The sequence below is a fragment of the Hippocampus guttulatus genome, chromosome 16 (genome assembly GCF_054856545.1).
Source record: "Hippocampus guttulatus isolate MCC_2025c chromosome 16, RoL_Hgut_1.0, whole genome shotgun sequence".
Classification (NCBI taxonomy): Eukaryota; Metazoa; Chordata; class Actinopteri; order Syngnathiformes; family Syngnathidae; genus Hippocampus; species Hippocampus guttulatus.
In genome coordinates, this window is record NC_141276.1 from 3,399,515 (window position 1) to 3,412,118 (window position 12,604).

The 12,604-nt window shown below is 43.4% G+C and overlaps 1 protein-coding gene across 3 annotated transcripts in view; it reads left to right on the forward strand.

Moving 5' to 3' along the window:
• LOC147192513 (protein kinase C beta type-like) overlaps positions 1 to 10,048 on the forward strand; it is a 50,679-nt gene extending 40,631 nt beyond the window's left edge. The window contains exons 17-18 of one of the 3 annotated variants that reach the window (XR_015103152.1): positions 925 to 5,553; positions 6,915 to 7,010. Coding sequence is in view for 2 of the 3 variants with exons in the window: in XM_086132202.1 (XP_085988328.1) it covers positions 925 to 1,101 (177 nt within the window). In the remaining variant the exon portion in view is untranslated. Of the gene's footprint in view, positions 1 to 924 lie in introns of all 3 variants that reach the window. The other 2 variants (XM_086132203.1, XM_086132202.1) reach the window with 2 other exon arrangements.
• Positions 10,049 to 12,604: the final 2,556 nt, after the last annotated feature.

Sequence of the window (12,604 nt, forward strand, 5' to 3'; positions counted from 1 at the left end):
TTTCCTCCGGGTGACGTTGTCCGAGGATATCGTCTCCTTGTTTTCTTAATTAAAGCTCAGCGCAGTGATGGAGACACACGCAGAAAATTGCTCGTCTTAAAGCCCCCATGAGGCGTGCTGTCGGCAAAGTATCGTTTTTAAGTTAATAACTTGTTTCGTGCACTTAGGGCGACACACCTCCTGGGCTTAAAGGCTTTTTTTGGGAGGGTCTTCTTGGTCACACCGACGAAGTAAAATCAAGTCAACAATAACTTTTCTTGTGAGTTCACCCGAGTGAGCTTTCATACATTTTAGAAGTCTTGTCACTTGAATGTCATGAAAACGCACTTTTTTTCCCCCCTTTTTTCCCCAATAAACTGCAAGTGCACCTCCACAGGTTGTTTGAGACTTAAGTAGCCTTATGTTCAAAATGAAGTTGAATGTGTTTCAAATATTTGGAAAAAAGAATTTGCGTTCCTGAGCTGTGCTAGTGATCTTTTATCACTTTAAATATACAGTGGTACCTTTTAAAAAGGAGTGGGTTGACAGTGTGTGACTTTTGACTTCATTACACGTTCATCCTATTTTATTCATATTATTTATTTGTACGCTTTCTTGATTAAAAACACAAAATATTGAGGTTTGTGGTGGGGCTTGGGACCGATTAATGGCATTTCAATTCATTTCAATGGTGTAGACTGATTTGGTTGATTTAATTTGCGTCACAAACAAATTAAAATATTCAGTCAAGGTACCACTGTAATCCGGAGTGATCCAAATCCCTAAGTAGGAGCAATTATTTGAAACCATGTTCAAGTGATGTCATCTCACTTCCCCCCTCAACCCGCCACTCCCCCTTCTTTTGTTCCCCTCCCCTTTATCCATCCGTTCTTGTCCAACCCCGCTCTCCCCCCCCATCCCTGATCCGCCTCCCCCCCTCAACAGTGTGGACGGGACGCTGAGAACTTTGACCGTTTTTTCACGCGCCACCCGCCAGTGCTGACCCCTCCCGACGAGGAAGTGATTCAGAACCTGGACCAAGACGAGTTCCAAGGATTCTCTTTTATCAACCCGGGTTTCCCTGGAAGCGCTCCTACTGCCCCTGCCGCCGAGCAGGCTTGATTGAAGCTCATTTATGGACATTGGGACACACACACACACACACACACACACACACACACACACACTTGATTCAGGATATTATTGCGAAGCATTCCCTCCATGCAACGAGTCGACAACTGACAAAAACATTCATGATGCCATCGATTAATCGACATCGACTATCATCACCTTGCCAAAAATCTGGTCGTTTAACCACTGTTGGCACAAAACAGTATCTCCATGACTTTAAAGTTGTTAGGGCTATGTTGCTCACATAACACATGTATTGCTTCATTCGTGAATCAGTATTTCTGAACGAAAACTCAGTTGGTGTTATTTCCAAGTCATGCAAAACAGCCGACGTCTACTAGTACTGCTATTGCTTTACTGCTTGTAGTATATGCCCTGCTAAACCCCTCGAGCGAATACCGTATCGTGAAAGGATGGCCAAAAACAAAGAGAAAGGGTCGGTTGTGAACAAATTTTGTGTCCAATAAATAAAAAAAAAAAAAGTGACATACACATAGAGAACACACACACAAATACATGGGTTAGAAAAAAAAAACAGCATTCAGAGTATTTCATATGTTCAAGCACCCCCCCCCCCCCTCCACTTCCCTCCCCATCTCCTTCCTTGACTCTTCTGGTACACGCTGAGTTTGGCCTGCAATTCTGATGCGTTCCTTAAAGTGTCGATATTAATCTCAGTGTCTGTATGTTTATTCCTATCTAGAATTGGAATGCTTGACCTTCTCATGCATGAGTTTCGATATCAGTACTATATCACAAAGTTGGACTTGATACTGTATTTTACCTTCATGCCCACAGAGACAGTGGAGGATGTTTGGGCATCATGATGGTCAAATATGGTTTGAATGGCGTGTTTGATAGACAAAGCTTCTCTTCGGGGACTAGCGGCTCCTTTCTTTGTGTTTGACAAAAGCATGGCTCCAACACTTGTTTACATAATATATGCTGTATGAGTGCGGATGGATGAAAATGCACTTTGCATGCCTGACCTCCCAAGCGCCACGCCTGGCTGCCCCCCCCCCCCTCCCAGCCACCCACCCACCGCCTGTGCTTGTGTTTGTTTGGACGGCCATAGGGTCCGTCTTGCTTCCTATGGATGAGGCGCTATCTGACTTGTTGCTCTACAGTTGGCGGGCGAGGAATGAAAAGAAAGCGGTTTGACTGAATGTTTGCACGTCATTTTGCTGAGATGGAAGCACCAAAGAGGGTTTGATGTGTTGTGACAATTTGCCTAGTTGCTTGGCGACTCAACTTAATGTCATGAAAAAAAAAAAGTGATGTTTTCAATGCAACATTTGCATGTGCAATGAAGGTGCCCGTTCAAACTGCAGCAGCACAGAATGTAACAACAGGTGACACGAGCAGAATAATGTTTGTCTTTTGGGTGTTGGTCAACTGAGCAATAATTTTGTGGTGACGGGGTCACGTTTGTCAATCGACGACCACCTTTGCTGGAAGTGACACGCATTGGTTGCCTTTTGTTCTTTTTAACCCCCGATCAACTCATTCTTACGAAATGATTTCATCTCATATCGCGCGGTGCTAAACTGTCCATATCTGCGGCTGATTATTCAATAATATACTGAATTATTCACAAGGGTTTTCATTAACGGACTTTCCCTCCGACTGGCCTTTGAACAATTAAGCATGTTGCGTAATTATGCTTAAAAATATAATACTTATGTTTTATTGATGGCTCTTGTCTATAAAAGTAGAGTATATGATAACAGTTGAGAACCACTGCTCCAGCATGATCCTTTACACTCTACATACTGTAGAGGAAAATATTAATATCTCTCAAAAATATTCACATGGCACCTACTGGTCAGTCATCTCTTTAACTCATTCACTCCCAAAGACGTTTTTAAACGTCTTTTCAGACTTGGTCGAGAATTGGCTGGTCCTGAATGAGTTAATAAGACTTTCTTAGTGCTTTGTCATTTTGGCAAAAAAAATACGATAGAGTTCAACTAAAGCACTGGACACATCCAAGTGGACTGCGCAATTGCTAATCGTGTTGTGGCTCGTCGGTTTAAAGTACCAAAATATTCAGTGATCATGTGGACTGATTTTCTTTCAGGATTATTTCACGAATATAAAATAGCTGTTAAAATCCTCAAATATATTGACTTGCTACTATCACCTTCCCTGCCCATTAATATGAACATGTAAATAATTGTGTGATCCCTTGATGCGGCTAAAAAGCACCACAATGCACCTCCGTTGTTGTTTATTTATTGTAGAAAGTCCTTCGCTGTCTTAAAACGGAGAGCAAGTAGTGTCAGAGTTGACAAACGCATAGAAATGTGCACTCTACGTCGTCAAGGTGTGTTTGTATTACACAAAAAATATGTATATATATTCCTGCATGAAAAAAAAAAGATGTTCAATCATTGAGCGTTTACAGTATTTCCATGTAACCCCTTAGGAGGCTTTGTGTTTTTGTGCTTCAAATGTTGAATGAAACAAGCTCTTTGGTGTGCAAACGATGTGGGAAGAAAAGGCTTTTTACAATGTTGTCCATGTGCCAAATTTCTATGATTTTACAACACAAGGCTTGCAATAAAAAAAAAAAAAAACCACACACACACAAAACAAACAAAAGAGAGTTTGTGTGCAGGGGGTTGTCGTGTGCTTTCATAGCGGTCGGCGGCGTTGATGCTTCTTCTCTTTCTGTATTTATTGAAGTGGTGCAACATGCGGTGGAGGAGCGCGATTAGAGTAATGGAGGCTGACAGATGGGGAGTAGACTGGCGAGAGGAAGGGAAAGAGATGAAGAAGAAGAAGAAGAAGCAGGGAGGAGGAATGCAACAATGAAGGAGGGCGCCGAGAGGGAGGGAGGGAGGCGAGGGAGCGGCCAACCAAGCGAGGCAGGCGGCTACGACAGCCTGTGCATATTTCATGGCTGCCACTTATCATAAGAGCCTTTCCTTGATGGGGCAAGCGCAGGTTTGATGACTTCAAGGAAATAACATGCACAACACGGCCTCCATACACACAAGCCTGCTGAGCCACTAAAGTCGGTCGCCGGTTGAAAGGCTACTCGAGCCAGCTACATTGGGTTCGTTTCATGACCATCCACAATATTCATGACATAAGAAAAATACGTGAAATACGGTTCAGCTCATCTGTTTCTGAACAGGAATTAAACTCGTTTGAATTTTTTTTTTTTTTTTTTAAAAGGTCACTCGAGCAGTTGGAAAGTATAGCTATTTGCAGCCATGTTGTTAGTACAAGCAAAGCTAGCAACGCCAGATGAATATTTCATTTAACTCTGTTAGAATCTGGTGTGCATTAGTCTCTGAGCGCAACATCTTAATGTAGTATTTTCTTTTTTTGAAGTCTTCTGCTTGTTGATTTACTTTTGTCGATGTGGCCGTTTTCAATTGTAGGGGCGAAAATGGTCTTAGCCTCTTCTAAAAATGTGTTGAAGAACTTTGAAATTAATTTCTCCGTCAATGATATCCGTACGTCCAGTCCTTGAGTTAGCAAAGCAGACTCTAACCATGAAATCCCTCCCTCAATACATCACATCCCTTTCCAAAAACAAGACAGATAAATGCAGGTTCTGGATAAGACACGTTTGTCGTCTTCTCCCAGGTAAGGTATGCACTAAGCACTTGTTTGCTCTTTATGATCGGGTTTAGTTACTCTCCATATTGTTTGCCAGCTAAGCTAACAAGTCTTGCTATGTGCTCTTTGTTGCAGCAGAAAATGTTATCACAAAGGGATAACCTCTGGCATTAGCTCTTTATATCTAGTCGCGGGCCACGCATCCGGTAGCCGACATCGCCCATCCGCCGGGAATTCCGCGACCGAATGCACCTCGTGAGCACAATTATAGAAAATGCAAAATTGCAATCAAACTGCAACTGTGCCTCATACATTTTCTGAAATTTAGAGAATCCCCTTTTGGGTATAGATGAATACAATGTCAGAGAACAATTATTGGAAAGTAACTTGTGAATGAAGGTTAGTGTTTCTGATGATGTTTAGGGGTGGGGCCCAAAAAAAAAAGTCATTTTGTCGTTCATTGTGCGGCATCTGCACTTAATGCAAATGATTTTTGAACAGAAATACGGTAGGAGAGAATGCTGTCTAAAGTTTGTATTGGCGTGCATGTAATAGCTGGTGTACACGGTAAGCCGCCGCAGTGCCCGGGCGCGTCTGATAATTAATTCCAAATGTTGCCGCCCTAAAAAAAAAAAAGAAAGGCAGTGGCTTCGGCACAATGCAGCCAGCGCTTATCAGCCCAAAACAGGTCAGCGTTCGATACCCGCCTTTCATTCACCCTCTTCTCCTCACAGCCCCCCCACACCTCCCCACACACACTTGCTGCTAATCCTCTGCTTCCTGGAAAGTGATGGTGGGAGGCAGGAAGTAGAAGGACGGCTTGGAGTAATAACTCTTCGTGTAATAATCCTGTGAGCCTGTGGTTTGTATGTGCGTCCTATCGCCACATCTCCTCCAAAGGCCGCCGATGTTTATCTCTTCTCTTCTCCGCTCTTCTTCCTCCTCTCATATCTCCGTCTTTCTGCCTCACAGCATTAAGCGACATTCAAACGTGCTCAGACGGAACACATTAGGAGCTGCCCTACATGGCTGCCAGCTGTGTGTGTGTGTGTGTGTGTGTGTGTGTGTGTGTGTGTGTGTGTTTGAGAGCGTGCATGTGCGCGCTTTTAAAGTCCTTGCTTTAGAGAAATGGAATGACAATAAATTGATGAGCTGACATATTCTTTCGAATATCCCTGCAGGATATACAGCAGTACTGTACATACAGATAGAAGTCATTTATTTACACCCATTCTGAAAACACGTTTCATGTTAATGTTATCACATCAACCATTTTCTGTGACATGCAAATGTATTTGGTTATTTATTTTTGCCTGTCACGCTACATGAGACGGGGCGGCCATTTTGCTTTTGTATCGCCACTTGCCGTCGACTGAAAATGACATCACAATGCCTGAGGGCTCAGCTTGCGAAGGTCACGTGACAAAGTCCAGAAAACAGGTGAACCCCGTAGGCACTGTCGTGTCATTTTCATCAGGCTTTTGAAATCTCGCCGCTGAGCTTGTGAATCAGGTGTGATGGAGGAGGGACAAATCTAAAACGGGCAGGTTAGCGGATTTCGAGGACCGGACTTAGGCACATTTGAACCTCTGTCGACTCTACAGACAATGTTTTAGGTCAGGTTTCCCAACTTTTAATGAGCCAAGGTACGTATTTATAATAGTTTGTAAATAAACATTTGTACCGTATGAGCAGTACACCAAATATATCTGCTCATCCGGGGTCTCCAGTTCAAGCCATTGTACTATGCTAATTATTCATTTTAAGGTCAGAAAACTAAAAATGGTTCTCCATGTGTATACACCTCTCTTTTCCCATTTATTATAAGTCTGCTTTGGGGTTATCCAGCTTTTTAGTCATTATCCGATCAGCCATACAGAGGGAACAAAAGTCACCCAGAGGTCAGGGGGCACCTTGACACAGGTGCAAAATTTGCACATGCAAAATATGCTTGACCTGTTTGCTGAAACATTTAGTATCAATTGTTATTAGGATATTCTTGACCCGGAACGTGCTATGCATGCATGGAAAATCCACACTGCCTTAGTTCTCGCAACGTTTACGATTGGAGCTTCTCACGGTCTCTTGAGAGGATGCAGGTGTACCTAATGAATTGTCCACTTTCCTTCCTCCTTCCCTTTGCGCTCATCCCATCGTTTCCTCACGTTTTGGTCCACATTCACTTTCCCCTCCACATCCTGTCGTCCTGTCTTCCTCATGTCGCCCTGCAGAAAACCCGTCGGGACACGTGCAACTTTGACAAAGAGTTCACCAAGATGGCGGTGGACCTGACGCCCACAGACAAGCTGGTCATCATGAACCTGGACCAAGATGACTTCATGGGCTTCTCCTACACCAATCCGGCATACGAGGCTGCGAACTGAAGGCGAACGGATTGTTGACGAGAGAGGCGACGCACGAGTTAGGCCAATCCATTCGACCCACATAAATGGTATCGTCCAACTCAGCTTGCACAATACACTGCATACCAAAGACTTTCAACGTATTGTGTAAAAAAAAAAAATAGATACATAAAAAACATTCAATGTTTATAGAAATTATATATATATGACATCATATTGAATGTAACAATGAATACTTTATTAGTCTTAAAATGTTAATTGGATAATGGCGCCCTCTCCTTAAGTTCTGACTATACTAGAATAAGAATAGAGGTCGACATGCAGCATTGGTCATCTTTTTTTATCAGGTCTGTCTCCAAATAAGTTGGTCTATCTTGTTATTCCCCAAGCCTGTGAGCAACTGAAACTGACAAGGTCAAAATGAGAAAAAAATATTTGTACAATCCGGGTCGTTTCACATTTTCATCGTATTAATGGCCACATAGAAAGCCGTGAAGAGATGAGCACAATTCATTGCAAGACGTCGGCTGACTTTCAATATGGTCTCATCTCAAAACAAAATTTCCAGAAAAAAAAACCCAAAATAAATAATGGAAATGATCAATTCTATGGTCAAACATGGTAATGAAATCAGCATAAATAGCGCTTGCTTCTGAAAAGCAGCACGTACTCGAACGCAGAGTTGTAAATGTGGGGGGCAGTGGGTATGAAGTGTTCAGCAATGTGCTCGCCGCACGCATTGAGTAGACATTGGGAGCATAACTTTTCCATCAAATTGTCGCAACAACTTCAGTGGCGACAAACTTTAGAGGTGCCACATTGAGCCAGCTTTAAAGTAGCACGTTCTAAATGCACGGATGATGGAGGAAGTACTCGTCGAGGGCGCTGCGAAGGCCAAGGGTATCTGCAGGAACCGAGCTCTGAGCACTCAAGCTTTTCCTTCGCTGTCCACATCATACCATGACTGTGCTCATTTGTGCATTTGGACCATTGTTGCCTTTTTCAATCAGCAGTCATTCACGGCACTGTGGAAGTGCTGACACATCACTGAGGAAAATGCCTAATGAGGAAACTTCTTTGAAACATTTTCTCCTGGGGGTTTTTTTTGCCGCCACTTCTTTCTCCCCCCCCCCCCCCTTTAATTATTTCCATTTGCTCGGTAATCCTTGCTACTGTCGAGGCCCGCTGGGGAGCCGCAAATGATGTGATGTCAAAAGGTTACGGCAGTCACCAATCGGGCACGCGAGCGCACACACACGCGCACACACACAGCGGCTGAGGAAATGGTTTGACAACTTCCAAATGAGCCATTTTGCAAACAGCAATAATGTCAGCAAGGCTGCCAATCCAACCTCCCACCCCCTCACCCCACCCAACACTTTTTTTGCTTGCGTAAATATATGCACATATTGACGTTTGGGAGATGCAAAATCTGTGTGGATTCAAGGCCACGTTCTTTCTAATTCAGCAAATCTGCCCCATAGCCTTCCACCACTTTATAGTATAATGCCGGCGTTGCCCCCCCCTGCACTGTACTGCAGTGTAGTTTATACACCGCCATGCTGTATGAGCATGACTGAGACTTGGAATTATTAGGTGAAGCGTAACAAGGCGAACAATGATGTTTTCTCCTGGAGGCGCGCGACACACTGCAGGTCCGATGCGTGCGCGCTCACACACACAGACTGAAATAAAAAAATGATAATAATGTCCAATCTAATAAGATCCAATACAAGAACATTGCCAAAAATTCTGCCTTTACATGATACGAATGTTCACCTATCAGTGACACCTATCCTAAACTGCAAGATCTCCCCTTGCGGATGATGATATAATTTGTTCAGTGAATTGATTTCTACAATGATTCCGAGGGATTGTCCCATGCTGGTGTCATGTTTATGAATGAAATTTAATGACGTTAGCAAAGCATTGCATGAGATGTCAATGTGTTTTACTTGATTCAAACTAACAATTACGGAACCTGTGATGAATGAATTTCTCATGCAAATTTCGTATCGGAGCTTTTGTGGCTGGATGGTTTAGTAGGTTGCTAAATATGCAGAAGGCATCTATCATTCTCAACCACTGAGCTCACATTGATCGACTCCTGCCGCCGGGAGTCGTGAAGCATTTAATTGGGCCCGACCACTGTGTGAAGTGATGTGAAGTGCTGTACAACTTAGGATACATCCGTCCCATACGCGTATAAGAAGCTCATTTAAAGTTCTGCATATATACAACTATGTTTTGTCTGTGTTCCTTTGGGTGGTTCAAAATCATCCATATACAAATTCCCTTATTCCAGACATAAAGTAATAGCACACTTTAATGTTTTTTTTCCTGGAGTTATACTATGCATGCACATGTTTTCTCTCTTTCATTACCTGTACTATATGAGCTGGATTGATCCTCTATAAAATGTTGATAAGTGTGTGCTCCGTGTACTAATAACAATTATACAAGGGCAAAGTTGTGCTTTTTTTTTTTTTGGTACATGTATACGGAAGATGCACTACAAGTTGTGTGTTAGGGTAAAGAGTCTTCCATCGTCATAGGAGAAAATACAAGTGTTTTAAAAGTCGTTATACTGCGATACAGAATTGCTGTCTATTGAATTAGAAGGACGATTTAGTTCAAGGAATGCTAAGTTTCCTCCCCGCCTCTTGTTTTAACTTGAGCTGAACCCTCTCTTTCTCTGCGGTGTGCTCTTCCCTGCACTGTACAACCCCACCTTTATTTCTTCTCATCAATAATTCCCCCACCCCACCCCCCACAACCCGCTTCTTCGCATTCTCTCCACCCAACATGAACTCCTGAACTATGGCCACCTTTTCAATGCTCACACCTGCCTCATGTGCTTTCATTTGGGCTCGCTGCACATGCTAAATGCTAAGACACCGCAAAAGACGAGTCGAAGAATATTTTGTGCCATAGTTCACCAATCAGAAAATGTCTACTGTGGTGTTGATGATTGTAGAATAATAAATGATTGTGAAAGGTCACGTTTGGCTTTGTTTTTCTTTGGTGTCAAGAGAGAGGCATTTATAGAATCACTGAAAGATCCTCGACTGTGTTTTAAGTCTCAAGATGCACAGGCTTCTCGTGTAACGCTGTGGGCCAGCCGGTGATATCCCATCATTAGCAAAGTTTTTGTCCAATGTCATTTTATCTGTTGTGTATTGTCAATGTGACCGTCTCCTTACGTCGGATTTGAAATTTGCCTAAGAGGCTAGCTCACTGCCTCACAATAACATCACTATTTTATCCACGGATGGGTCATCAAGGAAAGCAAAGTCGGACAAGCGTGAATACATTTGAAGATCAGCATCTCCGGTGAGTAAGAGAATCCTGCTAACAAATGGCGATTTGTGTTGATTGGAGCACAATCCAAAGATGGTGAAGTTTTGTTTTACAGGGCATGGTGGACACATGGATGGGCAGCGAGATGATGGCTTGATGGAAGAATGAATGGACGCTAAGTGTGTCATAAGGAGGTAAAAGTGCGGCGAGTTTAATTGTATTTGTTGGTTGAAATGTCCCAGGTCAACTTAAGTGGGAACCACAGCTAAGATACAAATCATCTAGTCGAAAGCTCTTCACTAATTGGAAAGTACACTATGAGGCCGATGGCTGAATGTGCAGCAATTTAGGAGAAGCCCCTTCCAGCTGGAAGCGAGCTTTGTGTGCTCCACATAATGGCAGATATTTCTGCAGAGTGGACCGGATTTGATCATTATTGCGTTAGTAGGCGGGGGATGTTATATCTTGCAGCATATTGGTGATAATAAGGTGCACCTGCTTTGTGCTACGCTTCATTGCAGTGGACGGCAGCAACAGCTCCTCTGCTTCACTGATACCGCTATCCAACGGAGCTAACACTGCGCTAATTGCTGCCTTTTACTCATAAACAATCCGATTTTTTTTTTCCTGAGTTTACCTGGACAACGGTACAGGGACACTTAGCCATGATCTAACAGGAACAATTAATGAAGTGACGGGGTCGTGTCGCAATAGCTTTGCGCGTCTAGTATTTCATACATGAGTATGAATCAAGTACATTTTATTTTAAGCTCCACCGGGTTAAAATGTTAACGCGGTTAAAAGAAGGATGATGATTGTGACCTCTGACATATGTGAAGCTTCACTGGATAAGCTAAATGGGACACACGAGGCTAGAGAGTGTAAAAAAAGCGACATTGCAGCACATTGGGAGGAAGAACGAGATGAGAAAGGCAAAGTGACAAAAAGCAAAAGAATGTTATTTATTTCATTTAGCGGATCTAGAAAATGCTCAAGAGCATGACGGAGAAGCTTATTGGATTTATTTTACACTCCCGCTCTCACTCACCCACACGCAGCCCAGCGCACACTTTGGTTAAGCACAACATCCAGTGTTTCACTCCATCAAACATACAGTATGCCTTCACCATTGATTCACTCCGCGCCTCCTCGCTTGATCAATACGTCAGTCTTTTGTCTAATCACACATGTTTTCATTTCCCTCCGATGTGATCCTTCCTCTCTTTTACTGTCGTGACTCAAACATAAGACTCAATTAGGTGCCGGGTAAACAACTTGAACAAAATAAACGACTCTTGCCAAAGAGATCGCTCCTTCAAATAAGTCCGCGGTACCAAATGCAGTTGAGGAAATTGACACACCTTGACCGCTATTATTCAACGTTGTGGAATATCTCATCTTCCCATTGTGTACATTTTTTTGTTTGGGGGATAAAGGAAAACCATCACACAACCTAATGAGATCCAAGACAAGCGCCGTGGCAAAAATAACTGACTGACGCTCTTTATTATGGCAGGAATGTGTCATACCGAGTGCTGGGGGGTGGGGGGGTTCTTTTCGAAAATCACCCATCTCATGTTGGAAAATAGATTTGGGTAACCAATCCAATCTCTCTCTATGTACTGCTTGATTTAAGTTTCGGCTGATGAGATGACGGTCGAAAGTCACATCCGCGCCTCCACACATGCATACACGTGGTTCCCTCGGGCCGTGTCTCTGGCCACGAACGCCATAAATCACAGCTATGACACATTAGCATCACGCCAGAATCATGCCACACTTCACCATATGTCCTCCCTCCGCCCTGGAGTCATCCCCATCTGGTAACGCGCACAACAACACTGGGGCTGAGTGCACACACATTCGTTCTCCGTCCACAAGCAACAGTGTGAGATGAGGAAGTTAGCGATTCACAAAAGCGCCCAAATTGTAGGACCGTATTAAGTAATTGCTGTTGATTGTTCGCTGTCTGGTTTCTGGGAGTTTTACTGGCACTCTAGTAAACCTCCCATCTCATCTTCCTCCTCCACTCCCCCCCCCCCCCCCCCCTTCGGTGTCTCAGAGCGCTGGCCTGAGGCGTGAGAAGGTTCCAGCTCACTGAGCGCCGAGCCTGCAGTCCTACTCTCGAGCAAGAAGGATGGGAGACTGTGTCAATGTTGGTTTAGACACCGGACCTTACTCTATTGAACTAAACCTTTATTGCATCATTTTTTTTTTCCAGTGAACCTTCCAGTGGCAACTCATCATTATTTTTTTCA